This window comes from Anser brachyrhynchus, assembly GCF_964034855.1.
Source record: "Anser brachyrhynchus genome assembly, chromosome: 11".
Taxonomy (NCBI): domain Eukaryota; kingdom Metazoa; phylum Chordata; class Aves; order Anseriformes; family Anatidae; genus Anser; species Anser brachyrhynchus.
The window spans coordinates 1,038,003-1,056,380 of NC_137706.1; the positions used below are offsets into that span (position 1 = coordinate 1,038,003).

The 18,378-nt window shown below is 38.2% G+C and overlaps 1 protein-coding gene and 1 long non-coding RNA gene across 4 annotated transcripts in view; one reads left to right on the forward strand and one right to left on the reverse strand.

The window, feature by feature from the left end:
• LOC308200800 overlaps positions 1-18,378 on the forward strand; it is a 61,137-nt gene that overhangs the window by 23,722 nt on the left and 19,037 nt on the right. The window contains exons 4-12 of the long non-coding RNA XR_013955815.1: positions 205-333; positions 613-710; positions 1,487-1,569; positions 9,122-9,184; positions 9,403-9,523; positions 11,393-11,545; positions 13,563-14,222; positions 14,948-15,095; positions 16,521-16,714. This is a non-coding gene — a long non-coding RNA (uncharacterized lncRNA). The remainder of the gene's footprint in view (positions 1-204; positions 334-612; positions 711-1,486; positions 1,570-9,121; positions 9,185-9,402; positions 9,524-11,392; positions 11,546-13,562; positions 14,223-14,947; positions 15,096-16,520; positions 16,715-18,378) is intronic.
• Positions 1-18,378, reverse strand: part of SLC12A1 (solute carrier family 12 member 1) — a 50,724-nt gene that overhangs the window by 19,586 nt on the left and 12,760 nt on the right. For 2 of the 3 annotated variants that reach the window (XM_080607129.1, XM_080607128.1), the window contains exons 5-17: positions 16,248-16,343; positions 15,450-15,589; positions 14,925-15,035; positions 14,219-14,330; positions 13,600-13,727; positions 10,285-10,369; positions 8,403-8,554; positions 6,657-6,764; positions 5,758-5,881; positions 4,732-4,833; positions 2,727-2,882; positions 924-1,023; positions 726-837 (exon numbers count right to left, since the gene is read on the reverse strand). In XM_080607129.1, coding sequence (XP_080463255.1) covers positions 726-837; positions 924-1,023; positions 2,727-2,882; positions 4,732-4,833; positions 5,758-5,881; positions 6,657-6,764; positions 8,403-8,554; positions 10,285-10,369; positions 13,600-13,727; positions 14,219-14,330; positions 14,925-15,035; positions 15,450-15,589; positions 16,248-16,343 — 1,526 coding nt within the window. Of the gene's footprint in view, positions 1-725; positions 838-923; positions 1,024-2,726; positions 2,883-4,731; positions 4,834-5,757; positions 5,882-6,656; positions 6,765-8,402; positions 8,555-10,284; positions 10,370-13,599; positions 13,728-14,218; positions 14,331-14,924; positions 15,036-15,449; positions 15,590-16,247; positions 16,344-16,997; positions 17,094-18,378 lie in introns of all 3 variants that reach the window. The other variant, XM_080607127.1, reaches the window with a different exon arrangement.

Here is an 18,378-nt window from a genome sequence, read left to right on the forward strand (position 1 = left end):
TTAGATTCTGCAGACCCTTTTAGTGCCATGGAACTTTTCTTTCCTCTCAAAAGGTTGTTGTAGTATTTAAAATGCGTTTTCTCTTCTATATTACAAACCCATCTATTTTTGTCATTTCCTAATGAAAGTCTAATGCTCATGCTTTTAAAATGCATAACTTCCTGTCTACTTATAGCTAGAAATATATTTTGCTTCTTTCTTTAGAAGATCTTGGAAAAGCATGTTTATCCTCAAAATTAGCATTGTTACAATTTTGGAGAAAGCACTGCGCAGAGATCTGAATTACTTGCCAACCCCCTGCAAATGAGTAGCAAAGCTGGAAACAGAGCTCAGGTAATTGTCTCTTGTGCTATATTCCTGAGAGAACTCTGCCTCACTCTTTTTTTTTTTTTTTTTTTTTTTTTGAGCCTTACTGTGTCAATTTAAAAAAAAAAAATCTTGCAATGCTTTATTTTTTAAAACTTTTATCATTTTTTTGGTCTGTCTACTATGAGCTCTGAAATGCATCTCAATGAGGCATTTACCAACAGGCTCTGCATCAGCTGATAGCTTCTTGTCAAGACTTATGACAAAATTCATTCTCAGTGTGAATCTTTTTCACGGTCTGCACAGAAGCTCATCAGCACCAGTGGGAACATTGTGTGCCAAGTGAGAGTGGAATGTGTAATGGGGATATGCAGCATCCACCAGTGATGAATTTTCGGATTTATGTGAGTTGACCTTACCGTATACACTTCACAGCAGATACATAGCCCGTTGTTCTTTGTGAAAGTATGTGTGATGTCTAGCAGAGCAGGCCTGATCATAGGAGCTCCTGTTAATGCTATGCACTGGGGTCTGTTAGGAGGAAAAAACAGGTTGTATTTAATTAGGTAATGTACTTATTCAGAGTAAGCCATTCAGCTGTTCACTGGAAATCTTACCTGAAGTTTTTCACGTGATCTTCCACTGCAGTTAATGCCAGAGCACTGTCTAAGGCATTAATATAGTAAAGAGCTTGTGTAGAAGAGCCCCAATTTACTTCTGCATATAATAAAGATAAATAATGCGTATTAAACCCTGGGCTTTTCTCTGTGTTCTATTACAAAGGTCGGCAATCATTACCTATGAGCCAAAGCAGCGTATATTCTCCCATGCTTAGATATAGATCTACCCTTCTTTATGCTTCATAAAAACAAGTTAGTTTGTGTGATGCAAAAACAACATGCAAATGAATTGTCTCATTATTTTTATAAAAAGCATAAGCAACATTCTTTCTCTGCTTGGGAAATGTTTTTTTCTATGTTTCATTAACTTTGTACCCTTCCCCTGTGTATAAAATGGACAGCCCTGAGCAATGCGTTTGGTGTAGAATTTCAGGAAGTTCAAATTAATCCATTAGCAGGGAACATCACAAGCTCTGGTTAGTTCTATTCTTCTGTATGGGGCAAAAATTGTTCTCCCAAACTAATTTTGGCATATATATCCTGTCTTCTCTGTTGTATAGCTCTTTGGTGGAAGGAGACAGATGAGGAACAACTTTCCACATTGAGGTCAACATGAATGCAGATCAAGTCCAGTTATGTCAAGGTACAGAGCTAATGCTTAGTGAAACTAAGTGGAGGGATGTCTAGAGGCCTTCTTTTCTGAGGAATATTAGACTTTTTTGAACCACTCTGTTGTTGGTAGGTAGGTGCTGAACAAAAGTCACTATCTTGGAGAGTTGGAGATGGATAGCTTTTTGCTTGGTGTCTTCAGTGAATGTAACCAGGCTTTAAGCTGCTACTTTCCAGCAAGGACATTGGCAATATACTAGGAAAAGGGTAACAATCTTCAAATGCCTTTCTGACACCCCATCTTTTCACAGCTGCATTCTCCTACATGGTGTACAGGGAGAGAACCACAGACCATCCCAGTAGGTATGAGAGCACAAACAGGGAGGGCACACAACAGTGAAGTAATATACACAGAAAAGAGTAACACAGGCTCGGACCAGGTGCTGCTATATCAAGCTAGCTGCAATGAAAGCATATCTTATGCTGGGAGATTTGCCTTTTTTCTTTGTATTATTTGTTTCACTGAACAAGGTATTCAGATGGTTAGCACTGAAATCTGGACCTGGGTTAGTTTAGTCTTGGCTATGAATAACCAGACTAAGTTGTCTCATACTGGTGCTGTATTGCAATAGTGCACAGATTTCTGAGGACAGCTCCTGTGATTTGCTGAGCTACTAAGCAATCTTTTCCAGCAGTAAAATGTGCCTATCTTTCGTGATTTACTGAGGAGTTATATGAAGGTACTAGAGAAAGATCAGTTCACAAATAATGCAGCTTGTATTTTTATTGTATAGTGGCAGCAGGTTTCACTTTTGAGTGAGGATGCCAGATGAGACAGCTAAGAACACAGCAAAATTCAAGCAAGGCTTTGTGTATGGATGGAAAAAAGTTATGAGTGATACTCAAGTGAAAGCCCAAATTAACTCTGTAATAATGATGTGGGAATAAACTGGTGTGCTGGAACATTTATACAAAGCCCTGAACCTGAAGTGCTTGTTAAAAAGGCAAAAGTTCAGAAGACTATTGTCTTAATCTATTTTATATAAAGTGGGATTTAATATGGTGGTTCAAACTTCCCCGTAAGGAAAGGTGTTTAAGAAGGAATGGCTGCTTCTGTAAGCAGAATTAATTCCGGTAAAGTCTGCTGAGGCTGCATAACATATACATAAATTAAGTATCTTGTGGCCTTACCTGGTTTTTTATATGTTACATAAATATATAGAAAGAGTTCAATGGCATAAGTGATGAGAGCTGCCCACCAGTTGATGACAAACATGACGCCACAGCACAACAGGGCTCCAAAGAGTGATACCCACATGTTATAATATCTGAACGCAGGTCTCCAACCTGTTTAAAGAGAATTGAGGAAATAAGAAGAGCAGAAAAATATATAAAGCAAGTGGTGATCCACTGGTCTTGCACATACAGACTCACGTGCAGTTTTTTTCAGGCTCTGTCAGAAGGGGTGGGAGGGGTATGTGCAAGTTCTCAGGCAACAGGTACTTCCAGGGTATTGGCTGGTTTAGATTTCTATACATACCAAGTACTGGGGCTTGCAAGCCATTCACTATAACCTGTTTCCTACTGCTTTGTCCAGCCTCACTTTGAATAGCTGTTCTGCTTATATGTATTTTTGCCAAATTAAAGTTCACTGGTTCAGAACTGAAAATAGGTTTTCCTGTAACTCCAGGTAATAGGTTATTACGTCCTTTTGATGCATATGCATAGAACTTATTAATAGGAGCTAAATGCTTGCTGAGAGGAGAGTTTGTCCCAATGCTCTTAAGTGCATGTGTCTTTTAAATTTGGAAATTGCCTGGCCTCGCTGCATAAAAATAAAATCATTGACAATTGACTTTAAAAAGATATTATTCCTGCTGCTCTTCAGCTGCAGTATTGAATTCTTCCCCTGCTAGCAATTAAAATGAAGCAAGCAGTGAGCCTCCATGGTTTGCAGGTCTCTGCCAGGTGTTCTACAGAGCAGACTCTTTGGAGAGGAGAAAAGCACTGAAGATACAAGGAGAGGTTGAGCAACCCTATCTTGGATCATCTTTGTAATGAGGGAATGGGAAGGTCCTGCTGTGAAGAAATTTGCTATCCTGCAGCCTTGCAATTATGATAATCTATCACTGTGAATTGGCAGAAATTAACTGGAGGAAATGAGAAAAAAAATGGGTACAGTTTTGTCAGGAAATGTTAAGTAGTGGCAGAGTTGAATCAGATGCACATACATGAAATCTGTAGAGGTAATTTTTACTCAGCTCTAAGGCCATGTAGAGCAGATCTGCATTTATTCAGCTGTGCAGGTAATTAGAAGAAGTGTTCATCTTTTCTGCCCTCTGAACAAATGGCGCCATGCAGATCTGTAGGAAGGAAGTTGGTGTAGGCATTTGTGCTACCACTGCAGGTTTCTTCACACTGGAAATCAAAAATGTGTTCCCTGCTTCTCGAATTGAATAATTGATTCATATCAGCAGGAACATGTCTTTCCTGTGTGCCCAAAACCGTGCTGCTCAGCTGATTGACTTTAGTCCTTAAGGTGTCACTCCTCCATTAATGATGATGATGAGGACTGTTCATCTGTGGTGATGCATATACCTGCAAGCCTGTATTTTCTCTTGCTGTGCAAGTGTAGAGAGTAACTCCCAAGTTACCCTTGTAGAGGCCCTCATTGTTTTTCACCCTACATTTCTGCTACTAGCCACCGCAGAGCTGTCCTGATGCTGTTCTGGGGACCTGCTCTTGTTCTGTGTGTTCCCTTCAAGGCTGTATTACTTCTAGCACAGTTACTGCTCATGAACCTTCTGCAAATTTCACCATAGTTCTGGCAGAGACAGGCATAATGATACCCCACTATACCTTGCTTACTTTATGTGGTCAGAGGTAGTATAGCTTTTTATTCATCCATGTTGAGTGATAGTGAGGAGAAAAACACCCTAAGGAACAGCTTTTCTGTTCCAGTGGGATCCACCAAAGTCTTTTTCATCTTGAACAACTGCAGGGAATGTAAGGGCTAGAGCCATTATTTTTGTCTCTTGCAGATAAATAAAATCATATTCAATGGGAGCAGTAAAACCTCAGATCACATAGCTTAGATGTTTTACAGGTACTGCAGCTTTCTTTGACATACAGTTGAAAACTTGCAGAGATAAGTCTGTGTAGCCCACCCTTAAATCACTGGTGAATGCCGACTCACCTGGAGATTTTGCATATGAGGCATGAAAGCAGGAGAAATTAATCAAAGCGTATGAAGCCAGGAAGAAATTGGAGATGATGGGAGCAATGGTATTCAGTTCAGCTGCAAGACACACACACAATTCAGACACAGGCATCAGTTTCCTAGGTTGTGGATAGCTTTCTTCTGACTGCATTAAATCTGGATACTGTCTGAATTTTTTATTCAGGGAGAGTTTGGCTATTTTCCTGTGGTACTAATTTAAGGCCACCTTGATATACCCTCACTTATATTAGTGTGTCTGCTCATTTTAATAATATATATGCCATGTAAGGTTATACTTGATAACTCCAGTTCTGCAGACTGCTTCTTAATGATGTGCATCTGGTATGAATTTCAGAGCTTTACATATGTGATTTAGAGCACACTTGTTTCTTGAAAGGCTTTTAGTCAAAATGTATTGTTTTGCTTTTTAAATGACTATCTGAATTCTCTCTACTAAACTTCCCATTTATTGAGTGTCACACAATTTGAAATTGAAATCTCGGAAAAATTAATTTTAAAAATCCAACCCCCCAGAATTACTGCTAATAGTGATAGCACACTCAGTACAGTAGCTAAGTTTTTCTGCCACCAGTGCTGGCAATTTGGGCTGTGCCTTTGAGCTGATTGTGGGGAAGGCTTGGCAGAGTAGGCCTCCTAATTATCTCAAAATTATTTCACATCCATACGCAATATGAACTGGAAATACATTTTCAAAGTTGGATGTTGCCTTATTTGATATAGTTCTAAGCGCTGCCTTCTTACAGTGAAGTGAACAGGAGCTGCACCTACTTAGTATCTTTGGCAATGAGGCTCTGGTGGTACTGAGATATTACCAGAGCCCCCGTTTGTTTCTCTTTGCTTTAAGGGTGATGAAATTGCTGCCAGGGCTTTGAGTGTGCTTACCTGACTGGAATTTTTTCTAACCATAGCTAATCATTGTATTAAAATCTCAGTTTATATACTTTCAAAACATATATTGCAGTTATGTAATTATATACAAACCAATCAATATGAACGCCATAGCAATCACAAAAGTGAGAACATATCCCCTGATTGGCTCGTTGTTTTTTCCATATCCTTTGGCAAAGAAGTGGAGCCCTTTGTAGACGTTGTCCTTGCAAAGAGCCTGGTAGACAAATCAGAATTTAATTCTGCTGAGCAGTGATCTCTTTCTGAAGAAATTCACTGTATGTGAGTGACAGCTTGTGCTAGGCTTTTGTTAAACAAAAATTAAATCTTAGTACTTCAAGTCCATCTATTGCTATGGCATGTAAATGTTCAAATAAGGTGATAAGCCAACATCCTGCTAAATAATAGCAGAAAAAACAATCACAGTCATTTGACACTTATCCAGTGCTTTAAAAAGACATAAACAGAATTAAGTACAGTCTAAACTGGAGGAAACTGTCACAGAAATCAGAGCTTGGCTGTAAGGTGTGCAAGCTATCGTTCTGTCCTGTGTTCCCATTCACATTGCTGGGAAGCACGTTGCTGGTTCCCTGGCGGTGTGTGGAGAGAGCCTGTCTGAGCACACCTGCCAGTACAGGAATGAGGGCTGCCGCATGTTCCTGGTATTACTGAGCTACAGGCTGGCTTTCTGTAAGGAGATAGAAGTGGTCCTGAAAATAGCCTTGAAGCTTTCGAAAACCAGCAACTGTTTCTGCCACCAAGCTGAGCTCTGACCAAAGGAACATAACCATCCTAAATGCTCCCACCTCTGTGAGGGTGCCAAGACCTGTCTGTTTCTGTAGAAAAACATTCTACGTGCTGTTTCCCTTGGTTTGTCCTTGTACATATATCACTGTTGTTTAAATACCTATCACGTTTGGCACAGAGTTCAACTAAATTGTTCGTTTTTGAAGTAAAATAGAGTATAAGGAAATGTATATTTTGATTCTTACCTGGAAAACTTTGGGTGCGCTGACAAGAGATGCCAGAGCTGATGACAGAGTAGCAGAAAAGATGCCAGCTGTGATGAGGGGACCAAAGCCAGACACCATACTCATCACCTTAAAAAAAAAAAAAAAAAAAAAAAGGAAAAAAGAATAATCAGACTTGCATTTGGATACATTTTTGATCAGAGATCCATTTAAGTACTCTACGTACAGCTTTTCATGGTCCTAAATTGAATATACTACAAACCAGCTGTGAAGTAGGGGAGTAGTGTTATTCCTGTTTCAGTGAAAAGCAACTGAGGCACAGCTGAATTTTTATAAAAACCTGCAGCTGTCTGCTGAGGTAAATGATAATCTGTGAGATTTCCTTACCTCCTGTACTGACTGGCTGCTATAAGTCACAGTCTCTGCTTGATGGGTAAATAGTCAGTGGTAGTAAAAAGGGAAAGTGGAAACAGCAGGAAAGAGCCCCAAAGTGCTAAATGTGGTCAGAGGGTCTGAGGTTTTTTTGTTGTGTTGTTTTGTTTTAATTATTATTAAATATGGCTCAAAAAGGAAGAGAAGAATACATGACTGTGCTGGTACAACAGCCACACCGCAAACTGTGATGCTGGGCACCATCAGGCCTCCCTCAGCCCTTCCAGAGGGGCCTTTCCTGGCTTTTACCACTATTAAAATAAAAGGGCTGCTAAGTTCAGAGGCACCAGAGAAGGAAGAAAAAGATGAAGTGGATGGATGTGATTGCCAGATGCTTTTCGGTGTGTAGGAAGTACTCCAGGAAAGAGAGCAGTTAATTCTGGAGATTTGTCAGATGAAGACATAATTTTTTCTGACTTCACTCTGGCAAGGATAAACGTGAGAAATGAAGCTCTGCATGGCTTGAGTGAGGTCACTGTTTTTAAGGGTTCCCCTGAGCCTGCGCAGCTGAACTGAGGTGGGAATGAGGAAGGAAGGAAAACAGTCTGCGAATGAATGAAAAGTAGTCTGCAACAGGAACAGCATATCCCTTTAAAGGTGGTTACCCAGCCCTGTCATTTAGCAGAACCAGCTGGGAAAAAAAAAAAAAAGCAAATGTCTTTAAAAGTTCGAAATGTCTAGTTGAAAAGCATGTGCAGGTAGGTGGTGAGCTCCTCTTGTGGCTGTGAAGCTGAGGGGCTGAACATCTGGGAGCCATGGTTGTGGTGCTGCAGAAGAACTGCTTTTCTTTGATCCTTTGCCTAAGCTCTATTTTGAAGAATAAAAATGGCAGACAGTATCTCTGGCCTAGGAGAAAGATTGCATTACTTCCCACTTGACTATTTTTGGATACTTTTTTTTTTTATAAGAAATCAGAACTCTGGCTTTTGTACTGTGGCACAAGCCTATAACAGCGGCCACAGCACCCCTGAGGTAAAAATCACATTCATGTGTAAAGAGCAGTGAGATGAGCTGCTCATCTGACAGGAGTTCCTGAGGTCTTTGTTAAGTCTAGGCTTTGAGTTTGAAGGTGTTGGAGTATATGCTGTTGCATGGTACTTCTTGAAAGGGGAGATGAAGACCTTAGCAGAGTGCTGGGAAGGCTAGTGATGGCAGTGTGAAGGTAATAAGGAATGCAGGGATGTTTTGCTTTGATTATTCCTACGGTTTTAGACTTTTTTTTAGATGAAAGTGGATGTCCTGTTGCAGTCAGTTGTCAGTAAAATAATATTTTTGCATGTTTGTACTTATGTATTCATGCTTTGCTTATGATTATACATATTATTTCATTAAAACCTGAAAATTATTCATCAGCCCATAATCACATGGCTGATTTCTGCATCTGGAAAAATCGTAGCCTAGGTTGCAGGCAGATGATCCATTGCAGCTCATTCCAGATACAACTGTATCATTGATGTTCCCAGTAGCATCTCGGACAACACAGGAGGCTGTGGAAACAACAACATATTATTATTTTCCTTCCTTGTGGTGCCACAATGTTCTTGCTGTACGTTGACTCAGTGTGCATATATTTTGTACAATCACTGCCTCAGTGTCATGCCAAAGAGTAATGTTTTCATGTCAGGCAGAGATTACTTCCCTGCACTTGGGCTAAGTTTCTTATGTTATCTGTAAGCAACTATTTACTTCTGTTACTCTTAAAATAGTCAAATAGTTGACTAATGAAGACTAGCATTTTTCTGAAAGTAGAGAACCAGACACTGGAGATCAATAATAAGTTAACTGAGAAGTAGATTGTCAGTCTGTGACAAATTTTACAAGTGTCAGTATTCAAAGGTAACGTGTCAATGCGGGTCCTAGGTCCAGACATACTTTTTTTTTTTTTGGTTTAACAAGGACACACAGTTGCTTTAGAGACCCAGATCCTCATCTGTTTAAATTGTCGCAGCCCTCCGAAGATCAGTACAGTAAGAAAAACTTTGAACAGGAGAAATTGCCTATAGTCCTTGTGTTTAATGATAATGTTTATGCTGTTTTTTCTTGTTTGCTGCCAGAATGGGAAGAAACACATGGAGTTAATGTAGAAAGCTGATCTCTACATCTTTAACAGCCAAAGTGTAAGTTTATATGGTATTTTCAAACATGTCAAAAATGTTATTGAGACTCCAAAGTAACCGTTATCTATTTAGCAAATCAGTATATAAATAAGTAAATATTACACTGAATAGTAGACAGCTCTGAAGTTGAAATACAGCTATTGCTTGTGAGAACAGAACACTGTATTAACACAAATTTATAACAAAACGAAGAATGACTGCTTCGACTGTAATTGCAGGTGAAATGTAGATCCAAATCATGTGATATCTGAGCTGAAATTTGACTCGAGTATTCTGTCTTTTGCATAAAGTACAAGGATTGCTAAAGTCAGGAAGACTCAAGATTCATCTCCCAGGAAAGTGAGTACCCTGCAGGACTTTCATACAATGCTGGGATATTTGGTCATGAGGAGGAGTGTCATTTACAACACTCGTCATTACTGTACTGTTCAAATAGAAGAAAAAAATATATTTCTTCATCAGAAATTTAATATACCCTTGTAATGAGAACTTAATTGCATGTTTCTCCAACACAGTACCTGGTCTCCTTTTTACACTTGCGTCCATTTTTGTTACCTCACATTCCAATATTGTAGAGCAGTTAGTAAAATAGAACATCTTCTTGAAGAGAGGCAATTGATGTCTTTGATACACGACATATAAAATAAGCGTGTTGCCATGACACTGATGAGTGCTTACTAAGACTAATGAGAGTAAATAGAAGCCATATGAAACTTCAACGTGAACGAGAAACAAAAGATGAGCAGATTGATTTGAAGTTCTTGAATCTTTACTACACTCATGAATACTATAGGCTAGTAGTCTTTGTCACTGAATCAAATGCAAAAATAATTGTGTAAGTTCTATGAAAATCATTTTTCTATTCTTGTGTAAACTCAAACAAGGCAAATGTCATCCAGCTGCCAAACAGGGACTTTTGTTTCTGCTGATTATTTCTTTTTATTCACTGTTTTTACATTCAATAAAATCAAAGCAACTGTTTCTACATAAAAAATTCACAGGATGAAAAAATGTTGAGTTTAATCAGTCATCTGCATACTAGGCTTTCAGACTTTCATATCTGTATAAATTAAGACATGAAACAGAGGCTCTATACTTACCTGCACATATTGCAACGCCTATGTAAGCAACTGTTGTTATCAGAATGGCCAGCATTGTTCCTTTGGGTATTGCACCTTGTGGATCCTTAAAATAAAGCAGTGACCAAAAAACACTGTGAGTTCACGTGCTGCACTTTGATTGCATTTGCGTACCAGTGAGTCCTACCACACTGCAACATGAAGATACTTTTAGAAGGTACAATTTTATCACTTACAGCTGCACCAACATCTCCTGTCCCAGCACATCGATAGCCATGAAACAGTCTGTGGTGCCATGCTCTTATCCCTGTCCATAGAGAAACATATTCTGCAGGAGCAGAGCTAATGCTTACAGCAGCAGGAGAGTCCTAAACTCTGCATTTCTGGGTGCTGAAAATTCCCCTTACGTTGCTGCAATGGCCTTTATTTGAATGTCTTAATGATAAAATGGATAAATAGTTCCTGAACTAAATATCTAGTTGCTTGAATCAGTAGAGTGGGTCCAGATGATTGTTGGATGGTCACATCCAGGCCATGAGGCTATTCCGTTCAACATGACATCTTTCTCTAGCAGTAGGTAATAGATGTACAGGCAGCCACTTAAAGACCTGAATACAGTTCATGTTCTCACTAACCCTTCTGTGTCTTTGTAATCGGATCAGGCTTTTGGTGTAAGCAATTGTTTAAGCAAGTGTAACGCACTTCTGCATTAATGCAGTTTATGAGGTTGTCATCATGCTTGTGCAGATGACAAGATTGGACCGTTTTTGGTTAATCGGTAAGATAGCTGCATATAGTCACTCTGAACAGAATACAGTACTTTTGTGATCAGCAACTAGTAATTGTTAGTACTTCTATCTTGACAACAAACTACTCACTATTTTGATGTTTAAATTAGATGTCTTAATAAGGCTGGGTTATAATGTTTATAGACTGTCTCACAATAATATCAGCTTCATTCATGCAACTGTAAGTAAAAAAATCCAATGATCTGCGTTATACATTGTAATTTTAAAGTGGATTTCAATACCAACCAACCTTATAATTTACTGTGTGTTTGTTTCTGGTAGGAAGCACTCTGTGAATTGTCTTGTTAAGTTCCTTTGGTGATTTTTTTTTTTTGTCATAGGTGCCTGGAATACATTTAAGCCACAAATTTTTATACTTTTACAACAACTATGCTAATTGCATGGAAAAATATGTATATAAATTCGGTGACTTGCGTGAAACACGGATGAATGACTTAACTGCATAAATAATTAATATATATTTTTTTAATGAGGTAAGGGCTTATTGAACTAAAAAGTAACTTTCATTTCAGCCATAAGTCATTTCAGCTCCATAAGACCTTTTGCCCTGAGATCGTGGTAACTTTAATTTATACAGTTTTGGCGTGCATCTCTTAGGCCACTGTTTCTGTAGAGTTTTATGCTGCAGTCTTAATCACTGTAATCTTAAGTCGTAGGGTTAAAGCTTCTTGCTGCTTTGCAACTTTTAAATTGTATTAATAATTAAACACATTTAATATGCCGTTAGCATTTTGAGGCCTGCTCCAAAACCCTCTGAAGTCACTAGGAAGATGAGCTCTTTCCATAAGCAGACTTTGGAGTAGCCTACTACTTAAGTGTGTAGTGGCTACAGAAGCATGTACACAGGTGTTTGTAACAAATTCTAAAGAAAGTTTAGTTTGTCAATCTTACACTTTAAATACTCAGCTTGTCTTTTGGATTTCTGTGGAGGCTGGTTAATTTAATTAGATCTGTCTAATGCATCTAAACGTGCTCAGTGGGGAATCTGCAGCCTGGAGGAGCTGGTCATAGACTTTTACTTATTGCCAGACTGAAACAGCTGCAGGGAGCCAACAGGAGAACTGATTCTCTTGGTCTGTTCAGGCTCTTTCAAATAGCTTATGAAAGAAGTGCTGCTGCTTTGGGAGCTTGCCATAGATAGAGAGTACCACATATGGCAAAAGAATTATTTTTGCTTGATAAAAGGATGGAGATTGTGTGAGGCTGATTCAGTCCCAGTGGACAGAAGTACAATGATTTTTTTTAATTAAAAATGGAATCTCATAAATGTTATTAGTGGCTCAGTTTCTATGTATTTCTCTCTGTGCTTGGCTTCAAAAGCAGTCTTCTGAAAACAAAGGAGATAAGGCATAGAGTCAGTGTAAGGAAGGGAAACAAAACCGGCTGTCAGGGTTGGTAGGATCCTGGTGAACTTGTGACTGCTTTGCCAATGCAGAACTAGCAGACCTTTGGTCAAATCCTTAAGGTGCTAAAGACAGTGAGTCTATATGATAAAATCAAATAACATCATTTGACATGCTGGGGCAATCTAGGTGTAAGCCAGTTCTTTTTGGTGACTTTTTAGCATTTTATTTGTGATATTTTTGCTGTTTGTTTGTTTGAAGTATGAGATTCCAAAGCTTGAGTTATAGATACCCTGCTGCCTACCCTGTTGCATTTTTGATTTTCTTGTAATGCTGCAAAGTATTGCATTGCTGTATATTTGCTAGAGATATTTTACAAAATGCTTTGCTGAGCTCTGAATTAGTTAATCTTTGTGTTTAGCTTTAAACACTCTTCGCATTAAACACACTGTGAGGACTTGTGAAAACTAGAGGGCACTCAAAACTAAATTCTTGTCTCTAAGTTACCAGTTAGAGTTTAGATGCTGGAGATAGCATCTTGTGCAACTGCTGTACTGCAAAAGGAGTGAGGACTTCACAGAACAGCCCCAGCAAGATATTTAGGCACCCTTGGACCTCCTTTTCCTTTCTCCTCAGACACCTTTCTTTTGCCTCAGCTGCAAACCTGTATCTTTTCCTTTGAGCAGCCATAGTGACAAGGGATTGGGACATATTTGCTTTCATTAAATGCTCTGTTTACTCTGCCCTTGCTATGACCCCGAACAGAAAAAGCTGGTCTCCACGGATTCTTGTGAGTACAAACATGAGCTTTACAGGTATGTTTTTTGGGATGATGTTATAGGAAATTTTGCAAAAGAGCACCAGGAGATACACACATAGTTTCTCTATGTAATGTTCTGTAAATAGGCCATTATGGCTACATTACTGCGGGTTATTGAAATATGCCTTTAAATGATATAGCAACCCAAATCCGATTGCAGTAATTTGTGTAAATACCCATAATGTATTATGATAGAAAATATGAAATGGTATTTTTAGATAATGAAGCAGGTACTTAAAAGCGAGAGTTTTGCTTCCTAAAATCAGACATGATTTAAAACTGAATACAGTGCTGATTCATAATCAATTTTCTTGTTCTTTTTTTCAGCCTACAGCTAGTATTATGAAGTTAATAAAATACGTACTTTCAAATCTCCTGAGATATTGGCTCCTGCGAGAATGCCAGTGGCAGCTGGGAAAAAAATGGCAAACACCGAGAAAAATCCTTCTCCACCTCTGAAATCTGGTCCAAAGTTTTCTGCAAATATTGATGCTGCAAATATAGGTGAAAATGAAACAGGCTAACAGGATTTGATTCCAGAGTTACTTAATGAAGAAGGTGAATCATCAAGTCTTTCACATCTGGACGTCTGGGTTTGAATCTGTCTCATATTACAAGCGAAGTGAATTTGATTTCCTCAGTCTGGTCCCCAGTAGGATGTGCTTGTCTGCATCTCAAAGCCACAGAGCCATACTGAAGTGACAAGAATGTCACTACAGCACTTGCGCTTAGCTCTGTTTAAAGGTTCATCTGTGCTCTGCTGATACACAAATGACTCAAACTGTAGCTAACTATGCTGTCAGATTCAGCAGCAGAGAGACATACTCAAAATTAAAGATAAAAGAAAAAGGCTTGGTTGCAAGCTTATTTAAATTTGAGCCAAAGATCCTTATCCTGTGACCTTTTTCAGTGGAATCCTCAACTCAGTAAGAAGCCACAAAGAATGCAAAGTTGCTTTTCTGTGATAGATGAACAGTACTTGCCTTGGTAATTAAAAAAGCCTCTTGCCTTCTTTTCGTTGTTTGTAGGAATGACTGTTCCAATAAAGAAGTTTGCAATGGCAATAAGGAGAACAACTAGAAGAATAACTTGAGCCTGTTAATAGAAATAAAAAGATCTGAACTTAGAACTTTACAAGTAGTTCTAAGTTTCCATCACAGCAGAATATGAAAATAAGTGTCCAATTATGGACCTGATTTCTACACTCTGAAGTATTTCCAATTTTAACTTTTTTTTTTAGGGTGAAGGAATAACAGATATCATCAGAGATTAAGGAATGGCTAGCAAATAGAGCTCTCCTGCTGATCAGAGCTTGAGAGATTACAGTGATAAAACCATATATTGTTTTAACTACTGTTTATTCTGTCAAACTGCATCAAAAATAAGGGCAAAAGGAGCACTTACCCAAGGCTCTAAATGATGCCATGAATTATAAAAATCAATATAATCAAGCTGTCTGTGAAACATGAACTTCCTTTTCCCTCTTAAATGAACGTTCAAGGAAGAGCACAGAGTAATAGTGCTTTCAATGAATGTAATGATTAAACTGTTATTGCTTTTAGAAAGGCTAAGCATAAACTGAAGCTGAGTGCTTTTGAAAATCCCACCTGTTGTATAGCATCCCTCATGCACAAACCCTGTACAGTACGGTAATATACTGCTTGCTTGTATGTTCTTTTAAAACTTTACCTTTGCTTCCCATTCCATGCCAGCAACAGAGATGCCAAGAAGACATACAACAGTTATGGTACCTATGATTCTGATGTCATTGGACTCATCTACCATTATTGTATCACTCTCCTGGAAAGAGTAAAAAATGTTGTTATGACCAGTCTTTCTTGGCCCAGCTGGTGGGATCAGGTAACAAGGTGAAATAGAAAGGAATGAGTTGTCATAGTTCAATCGGTTTCAACATTTTAGGAGACCAAATGTTTGTATTTCATGGTCCAGCTGGCTCTTCATAGCTGGGATTATTTGGCTGTTTAATTAGGTGTCTACCCCCTTTTCTGATGCTTGAGGCTCTTGTTGAGAAATGTATGACATATTCATAAAGTAGAAATAATGGAAAAGCACTACATGGCATGGTTAGAAAGACCAGCGTCTTTCCTGCTAAAGTTGTCCCTTAAGCCACAGCTGAAAAGTGTCACCATTAAAACAAATATGTATATATAAAAGGTCCCAATTTAACAATATATATGAAACATTTACATTTACCTTAAGAAGCTCTACAACTGTTTCAGCAAATCCAACTACATACATAGCAACTGCCACAGCATTTGCAAAAGCAAAGATAAGTCCTATAGATCCACCAAACTCTGGACCTAGACTTCTTGAGATAAGATAGTATGCACCACCTGCAGACAGAAATTACTGTTATTTCAGCACAACTAAATACTCAGATTTTGCTCATTTTTTCTCACATAAATCACAGGAATCTCTACTTTAAGCCTAACAAACATAATAAAGATTTGCCTATATTAATAGATTAACTGAAAACCAAGGAATGTGCTTTGTACTGGTTCTGACTTCTGACTCTTCGGAATGCCTTTCTACTGCAAGAATCCTTTTAGTACATACCAGTATGCAAAAGTGAACCTTCAAACAATTTTTCATGATCCATAATGCAGTAACACAGAGCAGAGAAAACCTCACCTCTAGGCAGGTTCTGCTTTACTTGGATCCATGAAGCATGAAAAATCATGTACTGTGACACATTTTTAAAGATCCCAGAGAGTGATGTAATGAGCCATTAATCTTTTTTTGGCATATCACCATAAATGGAGCTTGTTACTTTGTCAGTTAATTATTTCATCCCATCTCACTTAATATTTATTGTCAGGAAATGTCGAAGATTATATATGTTTTAATTTAATGTTTGTTCTATTAAGAGAGATCACCCCAAATATATTTATTTATTCTTATTTTGCTTATAACACAGTTATCTCAATTCCCACTTTTTTCTAGTTCAAGTCTGCAGATTTTTGTACTTTTCATGAGATGTTATTCACTTACCTCCTCTTACTACTCCATTAGTGCAAATGGCAGACATGGAGATACCTGTTAATGTTGTTACTACTACACTCAGAGCAATAACTATGATTCCAAGACCTGAAAGATTTGAAAAAGAAAGTATATACAAGTGTATTCAAATACCTGTTCTGCTTAAATGATGTAGTGAGAACTTGCCGTGTTCCTCAGAGGCAGATCAGTTACAACTTCTAAAGGGTCTGAAATGTACTATAACTTTGTATCTTAAAATACCTGACGTGCACTTTACTTTTCCAGTGAAAATATTTGCTCATCTTTGAAGAAGTAGCTGAAATGTAAGGAGTATTATAAAGAATTATACAAGAAAGTATTAAATTGAAGATACCACTGATCTGCATCAGTCTTCAAAATAAGAGGAAGAGTGCTTCGTGCTCAGTTTGTCAAAGGATGTCCAACCTGGAAGGCTCTGAATATTAAAGTCCTGCTGAAAGGTAAGAATGGAAGAATTCCATGAAAATTCAGATGCCATTTCTCACTCAGCATTAGGCAGGAACATCTGAAATGTACTTCACAGACTGAACTGAAATCTGGAATTTATGAAAAGTGACAATTCAAACATGCTATAGATGGTGATTAGAGTTGGCTAGAGTTGTTACCTTCTAGTTCCTGCTGATGTACTATTTGTTTTATCGTCCCGCTGGTTTTGGGTCATATGAAAATAAAACATAAAGATCTTTCAGGGCTTGAAAGCATTAGTAACCCTAAAGATTTTACCTCCACGGACAAACCCATTAGTTGCTATTGCAGAAGTTGACAACCCAGTAATTGAGGTTACCATCGTTGCGAGAAGAATTATGATTACTCCAAGACCTGTCAGTAATAAGAAGATAAAATATTTTACTTATGTTCCGCTATTCCTACAAATTATTCTCTCTTTAAATGGAATATACAGGCCAGAATCAGAGCAATAAACTGAAAGATGGTTTGTTGACTACTTGGAATGTTTCCAAGGAGTCCATGTCACAGTAGTAAACTATTCCCATCAGTCTTCAACCGATGATCCTTTTTGATAGGAGTACTCTAGCCAAAAGCTCTCTTATGATTGTCAGAGATTTTCTTCATTAGCTGAATGAAACGAGCAGGCATTTCTTGGCGTAGATACTTATATCAGCCTTTTATATACATCCCGGCTGTTCAAGAGAAGAGATTAACCAGAGCTCTTTTAAGAATTCTTCTGTCTTTCATCAGTTAGTTAAATGCTGAGTTGGATAGTGACTGTGTAGTTTCACATTGCACCATGACAAAGAATCTATCAAGCAGAGAAACAAGATCTGAATGCGATCCTTCTATATCCTTACTTGCCAGGCTGTCAAGTGCAATGCTTCCCCACTTTCTCCTAATCTCCTTTCCCTGCAAAAAGTAGTTTTATTTTAACACAAAATCAACATTTAAAAATGGAAATGTTATTTTTTAGATGCTGTGTACTTTGGCAAGTAACCTGTGATGGGTATTTTAGCATCCTTTTTTAGCTGATATAAAAAAAAACCACACCATAAAATTAAATGTAAACAAACATCTGAAGATCAGTATTAGTGATAGGTGAACTCAGTTTCAGTAGGACTGATTTTTGAGTATGTTCCCAATCGTGGGCTCTAAAGTCAAGTTCCTGTTAACTTTGTGAAACTGTGCAAGAAACTGTGTAAGTAAAAGGCACCTAATATGATTCAGAATCATAGAAATATTGGCTGGAAGTGATTTCTGAAGGTGTGTATCTTAGCCTCCCGGTCAGAGCTGAGCTATCACCAGAACAACATTAAATCTGTGATGGCTTTGGCTAGTTGGGTCTTGAAAATCTCCGTTGACAAAGATCTCTCAGCCTCCTTGGGTTACATGTTTGAGTGGTAGACTACCCTCCCAGTGAAAAAGTTTCTTTGTGTCCTGTTGGGATCTCCTGAGCTACAATTGCGGCCATTGCTTATATTTTCTGGTATTATGAATAAAAGTTTGGCCCTGTAGTTCAAGAACACTTCCTTGTTTCAAGTCAGGTGATGAAATACAACATTTTATCTCAGTTTTATTGCTTCTATTCCCATTTCTGTCTTTGAGAGAAAAAAACAAAACAACAGCAACATAGTTTGGTACAAAACATCGAATC